The 15,849-nt window shown below is 39.5% G+C and overlaps 1 protein-coding gene across 3 annotated transcripts in view; it reads left to right on the forward strand.

Annotated features, from left to right (window-relative positions):
- The window catches only part of UBE2E3 (ubiquitin conjugating enzyme E2 E3), a 58,896-nt gene extending 43,363 nt beyond the window's left edge, over nt 1-15,533 (forward strand). For all 3 annotated transcript variants that reach the window (XM_069781589.1, XM_069781590.1, XM_009927046.2), the window contains 3 exons: nt 11,743-11,875; nt 13,667-13,814; nt 14,896-15,533. In XM_069781589.1, the coding sequence (XP_069637690.1) occupies nt 11,743-11,875; nt 13,667-13,814; nt 14,896-14,993 (379 nt within the window). In that variant the 3' untranslated portion in view covers nt 14,994-15,533. The remainder of the gene's footprint in view (nt 1-11,742; nt 11,876-13,666; nt 13,815-14,895) is intronic.
- The last annotated feature ends 316 nt before the right edge of the window (nt 15,534-15,849 follow it).

The following is a 15,849-nucleotide window of genomic DNA, read 5'->3' on the forward strand; positions in this document are numbered from 1 at the left end:
CCTTGAATCTGAACTGTAGGGGAAAATTGCGTTTCTTTTTAATCATAGCTCTGCACCGACAGATCTGTAAAAAGGTGGAATGACGTTGCAGCATATCTTAGTCCACTAGTACCAGGGGTCCAAGCTCTAGAGCAAAGCTCTGTGCAGGTCACAATTTCTTAGCTCTTCCTGAGCGGTGGCAGCTGTTTTAGAGGAGGGGTACAATTCCCTGCTCCCAAGGCTAACCCAAACAGCTTCTGCTCCATACGCTACAGCTGTCTCCACAGAGAACGTTCCTTTGGAAGAGTTACTCATTAGATTAACGTTGTTAGAGGGAGCAATAGTTGGGCTGGAGCTGGCTTTTCAATAAGCAGATTTTACTGAGTGAGACTTGTTTCACTTAGATGTTTATTGAATTTTTTCCCCTGGAATGATTATTATTTTCACATTTTTCTTTAGTATAGTACACTTTTGTGGAGTATAATGAACTCATATCAGACATTATTTCTGTGTATTTGTATGCATGATGCTTTCTCCATTCCTTTGAATTGCTGTGCTTTTGGAACTAAAGCTGGCATTCACAGGGTTTTTTAATGCTTTTAATACACAAGTTACATTTATATCTACTCTGTACCAAGTGTTGCTTCAGCTGTCTCCAATTCTGCATTATACAAAACAGATTCCTATCCTCAACTGCTTTTGTTTTGAAACTCTCCAAATATTCATTTTCAACTAGTGAAATGTACGTTGTTGGGCTAATGTTTTAGCACCTGAATCAAGTCTGCCTTATGCTCGGTACAGGACAATAACTGCTCATAATATTGGGTCGCTCTACAGCTTATGTACTAAATGGACAGAGTGGAACAGTGAAGAGACAGAGAGGGGATCCTGAGCCTCTACTTTGATAAATAGGGCGCTGCAGATCCAGAATTGCACTTGCAGAGTATAATTCCAGCATGTTTTAAGCCAATTCAGGTCGAGCTGCTGCAGCCCCCTGCTTCTGCCCTACTCCCCGCTGCAGCTTCACACTCCCGTTCTTGTGCTGACGCTGGCGTCCGTGCCAGTCTGCAGTCAGCTCCTGCTTTCAGGAGACCAGGCAGTCTGACGGCAATCCTTGGTTACTTCTCAACCTGCTCAGCACCACAGAGCAATTCACTACGTGATTTCACAAGCACCACTACAGGTGTCAAGGGAGGAGAAGGAGTAAGAGGAGGCACGGGGCTGGTTTTGCTGGGGTTAATTGGTTGTGGGACAGCACCGGTCACCTTGCACTCAGGTCTGCTGGAGTGTGTTATGCCCCAGGAGTTTGCTTTGTGTATTCAGATTGGCAAAAGCTTATTGCAGAATTCTTTTGTTAAAAGTACAAAGGTAAAAAATCTAATATCAAATAATAGACTAAATACATAAAAATTGTCAACAATGATAAACTCGTGCCCTGCACTGAATGTGAAGCTTGTCATCATTTTGCTTAAGCAGAGTTTAAAGCCTGTAGCCAGAGTTCTGATGACCGTTTCAGACCATGAATCTTGTGAAAAAAGTTAAAATCTTATTTAATCAATCCTCAGTGTAGGAAATTTTGTTAACCAGTGTGGGAACAGGACTAAAGACAGGCCTTTGGAATATTGGGCTGTTGTGTTAAACAGGGTTCTTGCTTTTTGGCTAACCAGATTCACACCCCTTCAAAACAGCTAACTTTTTTCAATTCAGATGAAATAGCTAGTGACAAAAGCCATTTAGCGACTCCAGCCATGTTCGGAAAGGAGCTGGACTTGAGAAGTCATCCTTATTGTGCTGTCAGTGGGGAAGGTCTTTGTGTGTGAACTGGGAAAGGTCCATTTTATTTTTGAGAAATACAGCCTTTTACTAGTTACAGAGATTTGCATTAAACTTCTATGGCTTCCAGTTAGGCATCCAACACAGGGAGCTGTGGCACAGCATTTTCTGTTTTGTTAGACTGTACAGTGTGATGTAGAAATGGGTGGAGGCAAGAGAGAGCAAGTATTTAAAAGTAATAATAGAATTATGTTTGGAAGAAAGCCTATGCTAGAAGATTAGGAAGACTGCACCGAAAACTGACTTAGATGATGACAACACAGACTTCTTTTGAGAGAAAATATTCAGTGCTTGCTACAGAGCAACTTACAGGTAGCATGAAACAACCAAAAGTATGAAGCTAATATACATATATTAACAATCATTAAATCCTTAAGAAGGCAGTTCTTACTCAGAGTATTAATGTGTTTTAATGGAGGCAGGCTATCTGACTGGTTTTGTCTGTTCTCCATCTCCATGTGGGAAAGCTGTAACTTTGTTTCTGAAGTTGAAAGCTGATTTTTTAGAGGGAGGAAAAAGGCAACTTTTAGCTATATGGCTGTGAAGTGGTGGAGAAGCCCAATCCCGGACATCCGGGAGGAGAGGAGGAGGTTCCACTGTAGTAGCACCAGGCACGCTGGGTGTTCATCTTCTTGACAGGTCGATACACCCGTATTTCAGTGAAGGTAACTTCCCAGCAATTCTCTCTTTCTTGGTCCTTCATGAAACCCCTGAATAAATTGTGTTCACTAAATTGTACTTTCTCCTTCTACAATATTAGAAAAAAGTTTCTCCACAACATTAGCACCATTTGCAAGTTTCATCATGGAGTCTGCCTTTAGGCCTGAATTGTTAGACTGGTGATTCTCTAAGTCACTGTCTTGAAAAGCACTGTTCATAGGTGGAGTTCCTTTCAATTTTTGCCTGAAGATATGTTCCTTAAAAAAACCAAAAGATAATCCACAGAGCAGTGGAAGATTTTTTTAATACATCAGTCAGTATTTGAAATTGCCTAATGTTTAGGTATTTGGGGTGGATTGATAGCTGGGGACTTCATTTGAACCCCTCTGGTTGACTCGCAGGCTTAGTCTGTTGAAAATTGGCCAGTTATTGTTCCTAGGCGTGAATCTTTATATGTTTACTACAGTTTTAAAGCTAGTTGTATTTTTGGATTGATTAGATCCTTTAGTGAAATTAATTGTTTTAACTGTTCTTTCTTCCTCCATTTGAAGTGTATGTGTAAAGGATGCTGGGAATAATAGATTTTCATAGTTGAGATTAAAAGTGTCATTGAAAATATTGGTAGGAAGTGCTAAACTGGATTTCTCAGCGTCACTTAGCTTTTTGACATAAAGATTTTGCAGTGAATGATGGAGGTGACTGATGTCTAAAACATGTGGATGCCACAGAACTATTGAATGAGCTACTACTAGTGTAATCTCAGTCCAGTGGGCAAGGTGATGGCCTGGGATTTGGGAGATTTACATTGCAGTCATACTCCACAGCACACGTTTTCTGGATGACATTAGGCAAATGATCCTGTGTCTGAATGCCTCCATTTTGTGTATTTGTGGGTAGACACCTTAAACTAAGGCTGCACGATTTCTCAGATACCGTGTGATTATTTCAGTATGGATTGCTAGCATCAGTATGGAGGCTATAACATATTAAAGAATAAAATATGCATGTATCCCAAATGAGTTTTGCTTGTGTTAGGGAGTTTAGAAGGATCCTCTCTTGTGGAAGAAGAGCAAAATTTGCAATGTTTGCTAAATACAGGTTCATTGGTAATTTTGAGGGGAAGAAAAGTGTGAACTGTATACCTGATAGAAAAATTTCTTTGACAAAGTGATTTGGCCTTAGTACAAATTGAGCTTTATACCAACAGCAAGAAAATAGCATGCATTTTGCCACTAGTCGTACTACTAGTATTTCAACACTGATGACAGGGAGCTAGTCTTTTATTTTATCCTAAATTATAGCTCTGTTATTATGAACACATGGCAAAGTAGCAGGAAATGTTTCCCTTTACGGACTGTCCTGCTCTGTGTTTTAATAGGGAATATGGATAATTTCTCTAGTGTAGGTGTGTGAGAAGGACTTATATGCATATTTCAAGATATTTAAAATAAAACAGATTTTCAGCATGAACTTTCTTCATGCCTGTGAGTCCTGTGATTTCTCTGTTTTCAGAAACAACTCATGTTTGGTAAACTTTTTATGTATTGCCCTGGTAGTATATATTTACAACTTCTCTGTCAAAAGCATAGGCAGAAACAATCTGATATGCTTTCTTACCTGGTTTAAATTCAGTATTTCCGCTGTAATTTAGCGAACTACATTCTGAGGTTAGTTATCTTTCAAAAGAAAAATTACAAGAATTCTGCCTCCATAATTTGCTACGTTTGTTCTGGAAGATGGAGAGAACCTGAGCAGACTTCTAACAGCAGCAAGAAAGGTCTTAGGAACGAGCAGGAATGCAAAGAGGAAAGTAAAGTTGAGCTATCGTAGCAATAAGCTAATTTAATGGGGCTTTTGGCAGTGGAAAAGCTATCAGCTTTCCAAAATACATTACTTGGGTTATCTACATATTACAGCTTTGATGGAATTATCAAATGATTTGTTACCCAGCTTCCTTTAGTAACAACAATGTATGTTCTACTAATGGCAAGTTTAGCGCTGGAGGTTTTAATTGTCTAAAACACTACAATCTGGCATCTTTCTCTTTAGGGTGATTAATACCAGATCTGCACTTGGTTAGATTCCCCTAATGGTAGAATTTACATGAACCAAATACAGCCACATGATTATATTTCTAAGCCGGACCATGCAATCTAAAGTTTATGCCCTCTTTATGCTGGCTGCAGGAGGACAAATGATACCTGATTAAGCATGAAGCCTGGTGTTACAAAGCTAATCCATTGACGTTTTTGGAACGTATATGGTTAGGCCAAGTTAGTTTACGTTGGATCAGCACTTTGCTTTGAGTAGCCACACTGCTTTTGATCTGGTAGGAGGAGCTCTCAAGTTGGATTTACTGCTGCATCGAACCATGGCCTCAGGCACAAGTCCTGCACTGCTTTACAACCAGCTGAATTAGAAGGGGATCCGTGAGTTAAAAATAGGCACTTTTTTTCAGCAGTAATTTCTAGATTTCAGTCTTAAGGGCATGATAGACTTTAAGGAAGTGACAGAAGCAAAGGTTTGTACAGTGAACTAGACTCCTCAGTTACATAGACCCTCTGTGGATCTGCTAGAAGCAGTAAATAACCTTTTTCAGCAAACAGATGTAGCAGATAGTTCAGTGGCTGGTAAAATAGTAACAGTTGTAGATATATAAAGAACACAATAGACTGAAACTTCTTCTTCGTAAGAAATTGTACATAACCTGGAAATCTTAATAATAGTGAGTACCTTATCAAAAAGCATTTTCAACACAGATTTGATATATTGCTGTAGACAACCCACATGTGTCCAACCCTAGAAAAATGCTGTAATCCAAGAATTAGGGCTATACTTGAGGCTCTTGCAAGTGAAACCAGTATGCTTTCTGTGTATAGAGGAGGTACTACCCAGATTCTGTAAGTAGAGGTGCTTAGGCACTGGCGCTGATAGTACAAACGCTGAGAGTAAGTACTTCAGAAAGCCCTGTAAACAAGGCACTGAAAAATAAAGAAAATGGAAATTGCTGTCCATGCTTGTTAGTTTTTAAATGTCACAAGACTGAAAGGCACAAACATATGTATTCTAATTAATGTTCATTTCCTTTCTTGTGCTCTGTAACCAAAAATACAAGAGCACGTCCACAATTGGGAAAAGAGGATTGAGGAAAAAAGGTAATGGATAAATTTTCTTCAAAATGTTGAAAATATCAAGGCAGGAAAATAATCTAGGCATCTTTACTTTCCCACGTTTAACATTAAAATACAACTACTGGTAAGTGATTTGTGCTCTCTCCAGGCTTCACAGTAACATTGAACTAACTCTCAGACAGCTTGCACTAGACAGAAATCCTTTGGTTCCTTGTAAGATTATTTTTTTTTTTTAATTACCAACAGCATGGCAGTGTGTATCTATATGTAGATAAAAAAATAGGGTGCTACAAGGTAGCATGTGAATACAGAGCTAGGCAACCCTTTCTCACTGCGTGGAGGGTGAGGAGGAATTTCTAAAGTACTGAGCTTAGAGGCTTGAGTTAGGAGCCAAGTTCCCCATGTGGTCAGTAAAAAGTAGGTGTCACCAGAAGGAGATGGAGAACCTTAGTATTAGGGAGTATTTAGGTGCTCCTTGTGCCTCAGAGAGTCACCGATCTCTCTACCCTGATTGTCTGGGAAGTCTGAGGTGCAAACATCAGCATCCACACTAGATACCCTACATGGCAGATGTGAGTCCCCACCTCTGTGATAACTTGAAGTTACCTGAGCCTGGGGCTTTCTCCTTCCACTGGACATGAGTTCATCAAGCTCAGAAGCTCAGATGCGGAGGCAGGCAGACTCGCTACAGATGGGATCTGTGTATTTGCCTGAATTGTATATGCTGCTAGGATCTTTTACAGCCCCATTAGCCCCTAGTGGCATGCTAGTGAGCGAGAACATAATCAGCTTTAGCTGAGATGTTGCTGTCCAAAACAAAGCCTTTTGTGCTGGTAACATGCTGAGTGCCTTTCTTACAGCAGGATTTGTAAAACTCAATTTCTGAAGCTGTGTTGTGATTTTTTGCAAAACTCACTATGTAGCTTTATGAAGTGAATTTTTCAAGCATGGAGTTGTGGAACATACTTAGGGGCATTTATTCTTCCTTTCTTTAGTACCTTCAGTTGAATTACAAAAAATCAAAAAAGATCTCTTACTCCTTTCTTAAAGCACCGTCTTCATTTACATTGCTGTAAAAATTATAATTGTACCATTGTGACAGTCGCTGTGGTTGAGCAGTCTGTGAAGAGCTTCGGGAGTTTTACTTTTGCTGAATCTCATCTTGAGAGAAAAGTTTGGGGAGGGTGGAGGGGGCTCTTTCCTTACCTGACTCTCACTCCAGGTACCCCATTTGGTTTGTTAGCTGCTGCCTTTGTGATGCCTGCCTGGGTATCAGACCTAAGGGTGGGGCCTTTGAAAGGAGAGTGTAGGAAAATATTCCACCACTTAAATCTGTGCTATGTAGTCACCCCCAATGGGCATCTTGGGATATAGACCAATACCTTTAGTTTTATATACCAATGACATTTCTCATAAGACTGTTTTAGGGTCTGACACACTTTTGGGAAGCTTTCTAAAAAACAGATATTTTTTTCCCCCCCTCAGTTGTATCCTATTACAGATGCAATTTTTTTCTCATAATAAAGCATACCACAGAGTTAACATCAAATCTAGCTAAATTACATTTTCCTTCACCCTTTTTCTTAATTATGACAGTCTCAGTACTATGAAGTTGCATTCTGTCACTGAATTTAGAGCCCCGTGTTTCAGAGGAATGCTGTTGACAGGAGAAGCACATTTAGCAAGTGCAAAAAGCAGCATGCTACTAGCATCATGTAGATTGGAAATTTCTTGTCCTAGTTTCTCATCCTGCAGCTAGTTCGATATGGGCAGCTTTAATGCATTTTGATTTAGTGAATTGTAACAAAAGCTGAATTCTGATTCCTGTAACCAATGCATCAGGAGTCTAACAGACTTTTTGCTGGTGTGAATGCCGCTGCACCTGTGTGAATGCTCATAACACTGTGCTGGAAAAGCTGTTCTTCATCTTCGTGAAACCTGAGAGCCAGCATAGTTAGGTTTAAAGGACCTGGTGTGACCCCATGGGTCCCTAGAGTTTAACCTCACGTCTTCTCAAATTCACCATCTGAAGTCACACTTGTAAATTAAATCTGTTCAGCAGACTAGCTTGGATAGAGTCTGGTTATAAATCCTTTGTCTTATCTGGATCAGGTATATATCCCTCAGTGAAGTGGCATAATGAATATTTACTTAGGAAGCAGATGTAGCCAGTTAACTTTATTCTGTCAATTTACCTAATTTATTTTAAAAAAATCAATCCAGCTTTTACGTATGAAATAAAACCCCCTTAATTTTGCAATGAATATTTTGTCATTTCAATTAATTTGCTTTGTTATTTTGTCTGAGATTTTTTTGGCCCATATTTTAAAAAAATTAATCAAGTGGTTCTTTTATTGAGAATATACTGGTGGTGCCTTTACTGAATTTGTGATGTTCCGTAAGCTAATTTAGGAAGGCAGCAAGCTGGTAGCAATGAACTGCACATGTATGCTGTGTAGCCAGAATACTGGAGTTGTCATCAGATCCATTGCTCCATCAAGATTTTGTGTTTTGAAGGACAGAATAGAGGAGGATTTTGTGTCCATATGGATTCCATGGGGGAAGTCAGAAGGAGCTGGGTCTTTCAGTGATGAAAAAAGGAAAGGGAAGAAAACTGTGGAAATTCCCCATTGTAGTGCTCTGCCTGGGTTATTCTGTCCACTGTGGCAGACAGTGAGAAAGATTCCTAGGCTGTCACTCACCACAACTCTCAAGGTTTAAGGCGAGATGCTTGAAGCCTATGCTTGCAATAGGAGAGTGAGTTTCTTGAATAGCAGGAGAACTTCTGGGAATAAAGAGCTCAAGTACAGCCCCTAGAAGCACCTCCCCATGCCATCCTCTTTAGTGCCCAACAGAAGGAGGAGAGTATTTCTTCTGGGTGTATCAATGAAACAGAAAATTGCAGACAGAGTAAAGCTTCATTATTCCCAATTTTCAGCCCTGTTTTTTGGCTGTCCTCTGTGAGAGCAGAGAAGTCAGATTGGCACCAGGGAGTGGCGGTTCCTTCCTTGTGGCTTTCTGCAGCACCGAGACAATGTTCTGCAGTGACAGAGAGCCGAAGGCAGTGACTCCAGTGGGGCTCTGGCACTCGCTTGCCGCTCAGTACACAACTGAGGTGTTGCCTGAGGCAGGACTGCGGGTCTCTGCAGTCATCCAAGTGGGTGTAATGCCAGTGTCCTGTCCTTGTGGAAATCATTGCAGAGGCCGAGACTGCCGTGGATAGGTCTGGTATGTTTTGCTGAGCCTTAGGGAGCGTGGGTTGTTTACTTCCAAAAAAGATCACCTCAGTATGTCTACAAAAGACAAAGTAGGGTATGGCTGGCTGAGGATGATCCCCAGTGGAAATATACAGGTAGTAGAAGCCAAGTGGAATGTCTTGTCTCTGCTCTTTAATCTCACGTCTCCTCACACAAATAATGTAGTAATTGCGGGGATTTTCAGGTTGCTAATGAAGCAGGGGTATCTTTTACACCACTGGAAGTGAGACACCACTTCAGCTGCTAAATAGAAATTTCACAAAACTCAATCAGGTGTAATGAAATTGTTCGATTTAACGATTTTCTCCTTTATCTGAGTGTGGTTATTGTTACAGATTTGTGTTACTTTTGACATTGCAGCAATCTTTTCTCAGCAGTAGGAGGGGTTTTGAGCACAGTGTTTTCTTCCTCTTACAAGGTTAGGAATTCCCCTTCTCACTTTATAGCCCGATCCTTTTATATATTGCTAGCGGTAGCATAAAAGAGGATAGCGGATAGTAATAGGCAGAGAGTTGTTGCACTTAGCTTCTGGCTACTAGCTGATAGATGCCCTTGCTCTGACTTGGTGAGTGATTACCAGATAGTTTGGCACCGGACTGGTGCCACACTTAGTTGTGACTGATTCATTGGGCTGAAATATGTCACTAATTTAATTCAGCTGTTTCATTAATCTGATTGAATTGCATCCAGTTGTTAGAGGTGTATGAAAGAAAGGTACCTGACACATGAGGCAAGAGCACTAACCTCTGCATTAAACTATAAAACAGTCATTAGGACTTCTAATGCTGAAATTGAATTGCTCCATAGAAATTTGGTTTCCAAGCACAATACTAATTAGCTGTAAGCTTGATGAATGTCAAGAATTAATTAAAACATTTCAGTAGCCTGTGTGGGTTTTAAATATTGTCATTATTGCCCCAATATTTCCAGTTCTTACACTAATTGCTTTTTAGAGAGCATGAATGGAATTATCTTCTGGAGCGACTGAGGGTATGAACGGTTCATTACATCATCGAAAATGGACCCCCTTGCCTCTGGATTTCCCCCTTTTTTTTTTCCCTCTAAAATTTATCTACTGTTTTTCTTCCACTTTTGTGCATGCATTACAAATAGAAAGGTAAGATCAGTGATTTTAGACCCAAACTTTATTTTGACAGCACTTCCAGTTTTTCTTTCTTAGCTGTACTCTGGAGGCCAGGCATGCCATTGTTAGCTACTTTCATTTTGCCAACAGGAAAATAGCTACAGCTCCATCAAATAATTTTTTTGTTTTAATTAAATAGGGTGTCAGCCAAAATCCATGATTATTTTGTCCTCTTAATGAAAGGCCTGCAACAGTTTAAACCTTTGGTACATGAAACATCTGTGAGATAAAAAACATGCTGGGAAATTATGAATTGAAAGGGAATTTATAATCAAAATCAGCTTTTGGTTGTTTCTCGAATATGATCTTAACGTAAAAATAGATACATTTTTGGTGCGGGAATTGCAGATGCATAGCACAGACTGCTCATGTTCCTTGTCTCTGATGTCTCCACATGTTTGGCTACATAGTAAGGATGAATGTCCAACATGCCATGTTATAGACTGTGGATATATGTATGACAAATACATGAGGCGACATGACATGGGAAGAGCCTTAGCGCTTGGATGGCTTGTAGGGAGGCTCCTCTGAGTGTCGAGAAGTGCCAGAAACCACAAACTCCCAGGCTACAGTTTGATGCCATGCCCTGTCACTTGCTTCATGTGCAATCACATATGATGGTCCTCAGTGCCTGTTCCTTAGGACCACAGAGGGAGAAGGATGGGGATGCTTCACCATGTGTCTGCTAGATGTAAGTGGTGCCTGGGAGGCTGCCGAGGTCATGAGAATTGAAAGGATCTTTTACAGTGCCGCATTATTGACTTGTCTGCATAGATGTCATGAATCCACCGTGCCTGCATGAGCTCAGCGGTGTTGCTTTCCATAGCAGTCAGTTTGGATCTCAGTGGTTCAGATTCAGGACCTCTTGCGGAAGGTTATGTTAGTTTTTACCCTGAGACTTGCTTACAGAAAAAAGATTGTACTCTGATTTTTTTTTTTGTGAGGTTAGATGGTTACTGTGTGATAATAGCATTAAGTATGATGGCTCAGAAGTCAAGAAAACGCTTGTTCATTATCCTTTCTTTCAAAGCTTTACTTTAATAATTAATTATGCAGTAATCCTTCCCCTAGTGAGGAATGCGTTCAGTATTGTACTTCTTAAAGTAAACTATTTTTGTCTAGTAGTCTCAATGCTGATTGCCTGGAGGCATAATACAAATATATCCTGAAGAAAACATTTATTTGGGTTGACAATGCTGTAAGAAGCTCAATTCAGGGTTACTTGATTCTGTCTCTCCCATCCCCAGTTTTCCTGCGCAAGGATGTAACATTTCAGTCTAGCCTGTGAAACAAGTGGCAATAAGTGTGTATCAATATAGGTGTAAGTCATGTTTTTTGTGAAGGTATGATCTGTTTGATGCCTGGAGAAGATGAATGTGGTCAAGATATACAACTCCTTTTGTGTATGGATATAATGTCATTGGAAGGGCATGATGTAGAAGCTCAGAGCAACCACATACTCGAGAAAGCAGATCTGGGGATATGTTTCAGACAGTGACAGTCCAGTAGTTCATGGTCAATCTGTTTCATTGCTGTATATCCAAAGGGTCAGCGGAGTGCCCAGCTTTCGTGCCTGTTTAAAACACTGAGCCCACTGAAATCAGTGGAAATTAGGCAGATGTTAAAGATAGGCAAGTGGTTTGTATAAAACAAAATGAATGTAGAAGGAAATCCATAAAATGTCTCTCTCAAAGGCACACCTGACTTTTTCTTTCTCTCTCCTCTTTTTTTTACATAGTGCTGGTCCTAAAGGAGATAACATTTATGAATGGAGATCTACTATACTTGGACCTCCAGGTTCTGTATACGAAGGAGGCGTTTTTTTCCTGGATATCACATTTTCATCTGACTATCCATTCAAGCCACCAAAGGTAAGGGTAAGGCTTTTATTGTGTTTATTATTTTTTCACATGTGAGAAGAATGTAACTTGCAGTGAGTGAGTGCTCATCGCTTTCTGAATATCAAATTTGTTTATGGTCTCCTGAAAACTACAAGGTCCAAAATTTTGGCTTGCAGTTTCAGAAAAATCCTGTGTCTATTTCCTGATTACCACAGTCAATACTGATTTCCAGCCTTTACCAAGTGATAAATGAGTTGATGATTCTGATCAAGAGTTAAGATTCAAGACATTTTAATTTTAATAAGAGACAGCACAAGACCTTCTTATGCTTCCTCCTTCTCATTCCAGCTACTAAAATATATGTATAATAAACTTTTTTCTGCTATGAACAACATTCTATATTATATATTTTCATGTAATTTTAAGCAAATTAACAGAAAGCTAAAATAAGTTAAGATAAACAACTAAAGTGTTATATTGTGACTTCAAATTGGGTAAATTACTGTGATGATTTCCATTATTGTAAAATGTCTAGTCTATTCACTACTGGCAAGATCAGCAACCTTGTTTGATAATATTTTTAAGCAAAAGCTCTTTTTATTAAATGAAACTAATCTTGACTTAAACTAAAATTTCATTTCCTTGCTCAGAAATAGTATGGACACTTAAGAAATTATAATTTACTAACAGATACCAAATAAGTTAAAGGTTGTTCCCTTCTCCCCTCCCTTAATGCCAAATTACAGCTCGTGACGAAGTCACCAGAAAGGACACTGCTGTCATTCTCAAAAGACTAAATATATTCTACCACACAATGTTTCTACAACTTAATGGCTGTTGCAGCTATAATGTTGTTATTATAAATCAAATAACCTTTTTTCATTCCCAGAAGGATTACAGCATAAAGAATAATATACTTTCTATGTATTTCACACTTCTCTGAAACCCACAAAATTTGATACTCTCTGAGTTAAGATTGCTATAATGAAGTGATGCAGAGTTTTAGACAAGTTCCTCATGAAAATCTTGTAGATTTTTTTTTTAGAGGATGATCATTTTTGAATTTTCAGTAGTTTCAGAAAACATCATGGATTTTCCCCTCCTGCATCAGTATGAAAATTTTCCTCACCTTCATATGCTTTATGTAATTAAAGCACTTAGAAATATTTCTAACTTACTTGTGCAGAATAATGCTTACATGCTCTATTGATATTAGTCTGAAATAATTTAAAAACAAGGATGGTGTTAGTTAGTGTGATAGGTTGTTTTTGCTGTGTATTATGTCCTGCTTAATGAAGGGTAAGGCAAAGATTTCATTGCTAATTTGAACAAGAATAATACAATACTCCAATTTTAAATATTAATTTTCATGGTCTATATTTAGGCTTTTGAAAGAAAGGAAAAGATCAACTAATACTGCACATGCAGCCAAATTCTGTCTACTTCTTCACCTTCAGAAACCACAATAAAGTTACGTTTGTGATTAGATTGTTCTTGACATGCAATATGTTCATTAAATAGCGTACAGTATTACAAAGTAGGTCCTAATTTTTGTGGGCACCAGACAGAAGGCCTGTGTGAAAGCAGTTTATGGACCAAAGATCGCCATGGTAGGTTTCCTGAAGGCAGCCATGACTACAGTAAACACGCACTCTTCTGTTAAATAATTGCATTTTAGGAAACGAGCAGAGAGGAGCTACCTCCACAGAAGCTCTGCAGAACTGGGAGCGCCCCAGGCACTGCTGCTGCTGAGAGACAAGGGGCAGCATCCCTGGGCAACACTGAATGGCTCTTTTTCTGTCTCTTATGCTGTGATTCTAGGTTACTTTCCGTACCAGAATTTATCACTGCAACATCAACAGTCAGGGAGTCATCTGTCTGGATATCCTGAAAGACAACTGGAGCCCTGCTTTGACTATTTCAAAGGTTCTGCTGTCTATTTGTTCTCTTCTGACAGACTGCAACCCAGGTAAGGAGCTGATAGTTTACTGAGTGTCCACTCTTAGTCCTTTGACTCTAGTTGCCATGGAATATAATTTGTGTATTTGATTGTATCCATATTAAATAAAAAATAAGATTTTTAAGATTGAGGATGAAACACTCCTGCTTGGTTGCAGTCCCACATTTAATGGCGCTTTTCACTCCTGTGGCACAACAGAAAGTAAACAGCCTTAAGCTCCTTTTTCCCCAAGGTATGGTGGAGAAAATAAGCTGATGTCATTGAAGGTCCGTATTGCAGGAGCTCCAGCAAGTGAGTGGTCAATCCAGGAAAGCAACAAAGTTCTCTTGAGTTGCACTCATAAATCCTGCAGGTCGGAAGGGGCTGCAGGAAGTCCCTTCTCTTAAGACAGCAATTGAAATGTTTGATCTTGCAAATGTGAGGGGGCCTATGTTCAGAGAGATTTTTCCCTTTTTCAAAGAGAGTTCCTTGTTCCTGTTGGGAGGGGAGGAACTCCACTGGAAGCAATACAGTTTCTCAGCGACAACTGTGTGACCAGCATCATTAGGCAATGAATGCTAATTGCCTGCGGTCAGGGCAAGAACAGAGCAGTAGTGCTAAGATGACAGTTCATTTACAGAAGACTGGTATTGATCAGGGAGAAATGGATTAGCCTCTTCAGTACAAAAGTTTGATGACTCTTGAAAAACTGGATCCCCTCGGTGTGTTTCCTACAGTCCTGACGCCGTAACATCCACTAGTCTTGTCCAGCACTGTGACGGGAGCGTGCCAGGCTGCGCTCGCTGAGTGTCCCCTGCACACAGCGGCTCTTCCGAAGGGGTGAAAGCAGGGCACCTGGCTGGGGCAAGATTCATTAATACACAGATAACTACAACAGATATTTCAGTTTTCTTTTTCTGTTCACTGTGCCTTGTATACTTTCTCTTGGAAATGTCTTGTATGATAAGAGTCCCACTATATCTCACAGCATTTTCTGACCTAACAAAGACTGTATTTTGGAATAGATTCTCTTTTTTAAATCGTGTGTTTGGGTTGTGGTTTTTTTTTATTGTGGAGTGGTTTCTAATGCATCTTCTCCTGCCTTTTACAGCTGACCCTCTGGTTGGAAGCATAGCCACTCAGTACCTGACCAACAGAGCAGAACATGACAGGATAGCCAGACAGTGGACCAAGAGATACGCAACATAAATGACAAACTACTTGTGCAATGTGAAGGTGCAGAAGGCAACTTTGCAGTGTGCAACAAATCTTTATAGCCTTTACAATACGGACTTCTGTGTATATGTTATACTGATTCTACTCTGCTTTTATCCTTTTGAAGACTGGGATACTGCCCCCCAAAAAGGTAAATGCTATCAAGAGTAGAAATTTGTAGCTGTAGATTAGTTATGTTTAAAATGCCTACTTGCAAGTCTTGCTTCTTTGGGATATCAAAATGTATTTTGTGATGTACTAAGGATACTGTTCCTGAAGTCAACCAAATATTATAGTGCATTTTAGCCTAATTCATTATCTGTATGAAGTTATTAAAGGTAGCTGTAGATTACTAGGAATTATGTCATTTGTATTAAACCCAGATCTATTTCCAATATGTGGTACATGCTGTTGTGAAAACTGTTTTAACTTTTACCTTTGTCAGTTTGTAATGAAAGGATTTCCTTTTTCCCTTTGTAGCTCAGAGAGCACCCAGTGTATCATCTCAAACACAATAAACATGTTCCCCAAGGAGTAGTTTCTTTGTTTTCCTATTTTAAATTAATATTTGAATAAATTTAATTATAGTAACAAGGCAGGGCCAATGTATCACAGATCCCTGTGGATAATCTTTAAATTAATATACATAAGCAAAGGCTTGCTATTAAATGTTTAATGCACACCTGTGGATTGTTTAAGTTTTCCCTGTTTTGTTTTTAACAGAACAAATGTCATTTCTACAATTTCCTTAAATTTAATACTGTTCAGCTCTTTCTCAAGTTGGAATGAGAGCATTGCATATGCTTACTCCAGAAGTTAATGTAGCTGGTTGCTTCAGGGCCAGTCCTGC

The sequence above is a fragment of the Haliaeetus albicilla genome, chromosome 4 (assembly GCF_947461875.1).
Source record: "Haliaeetus albicilla chromosome 4, bHalAlb1.1, whole genome shotgun sequence".
NCBI classification, from domain to species: Eukaryota; Metazoa; Chordata; class Aves; order Accipitriformes; family Accipitridae; genus Haliaeetus; species Haliaeetus albicilla.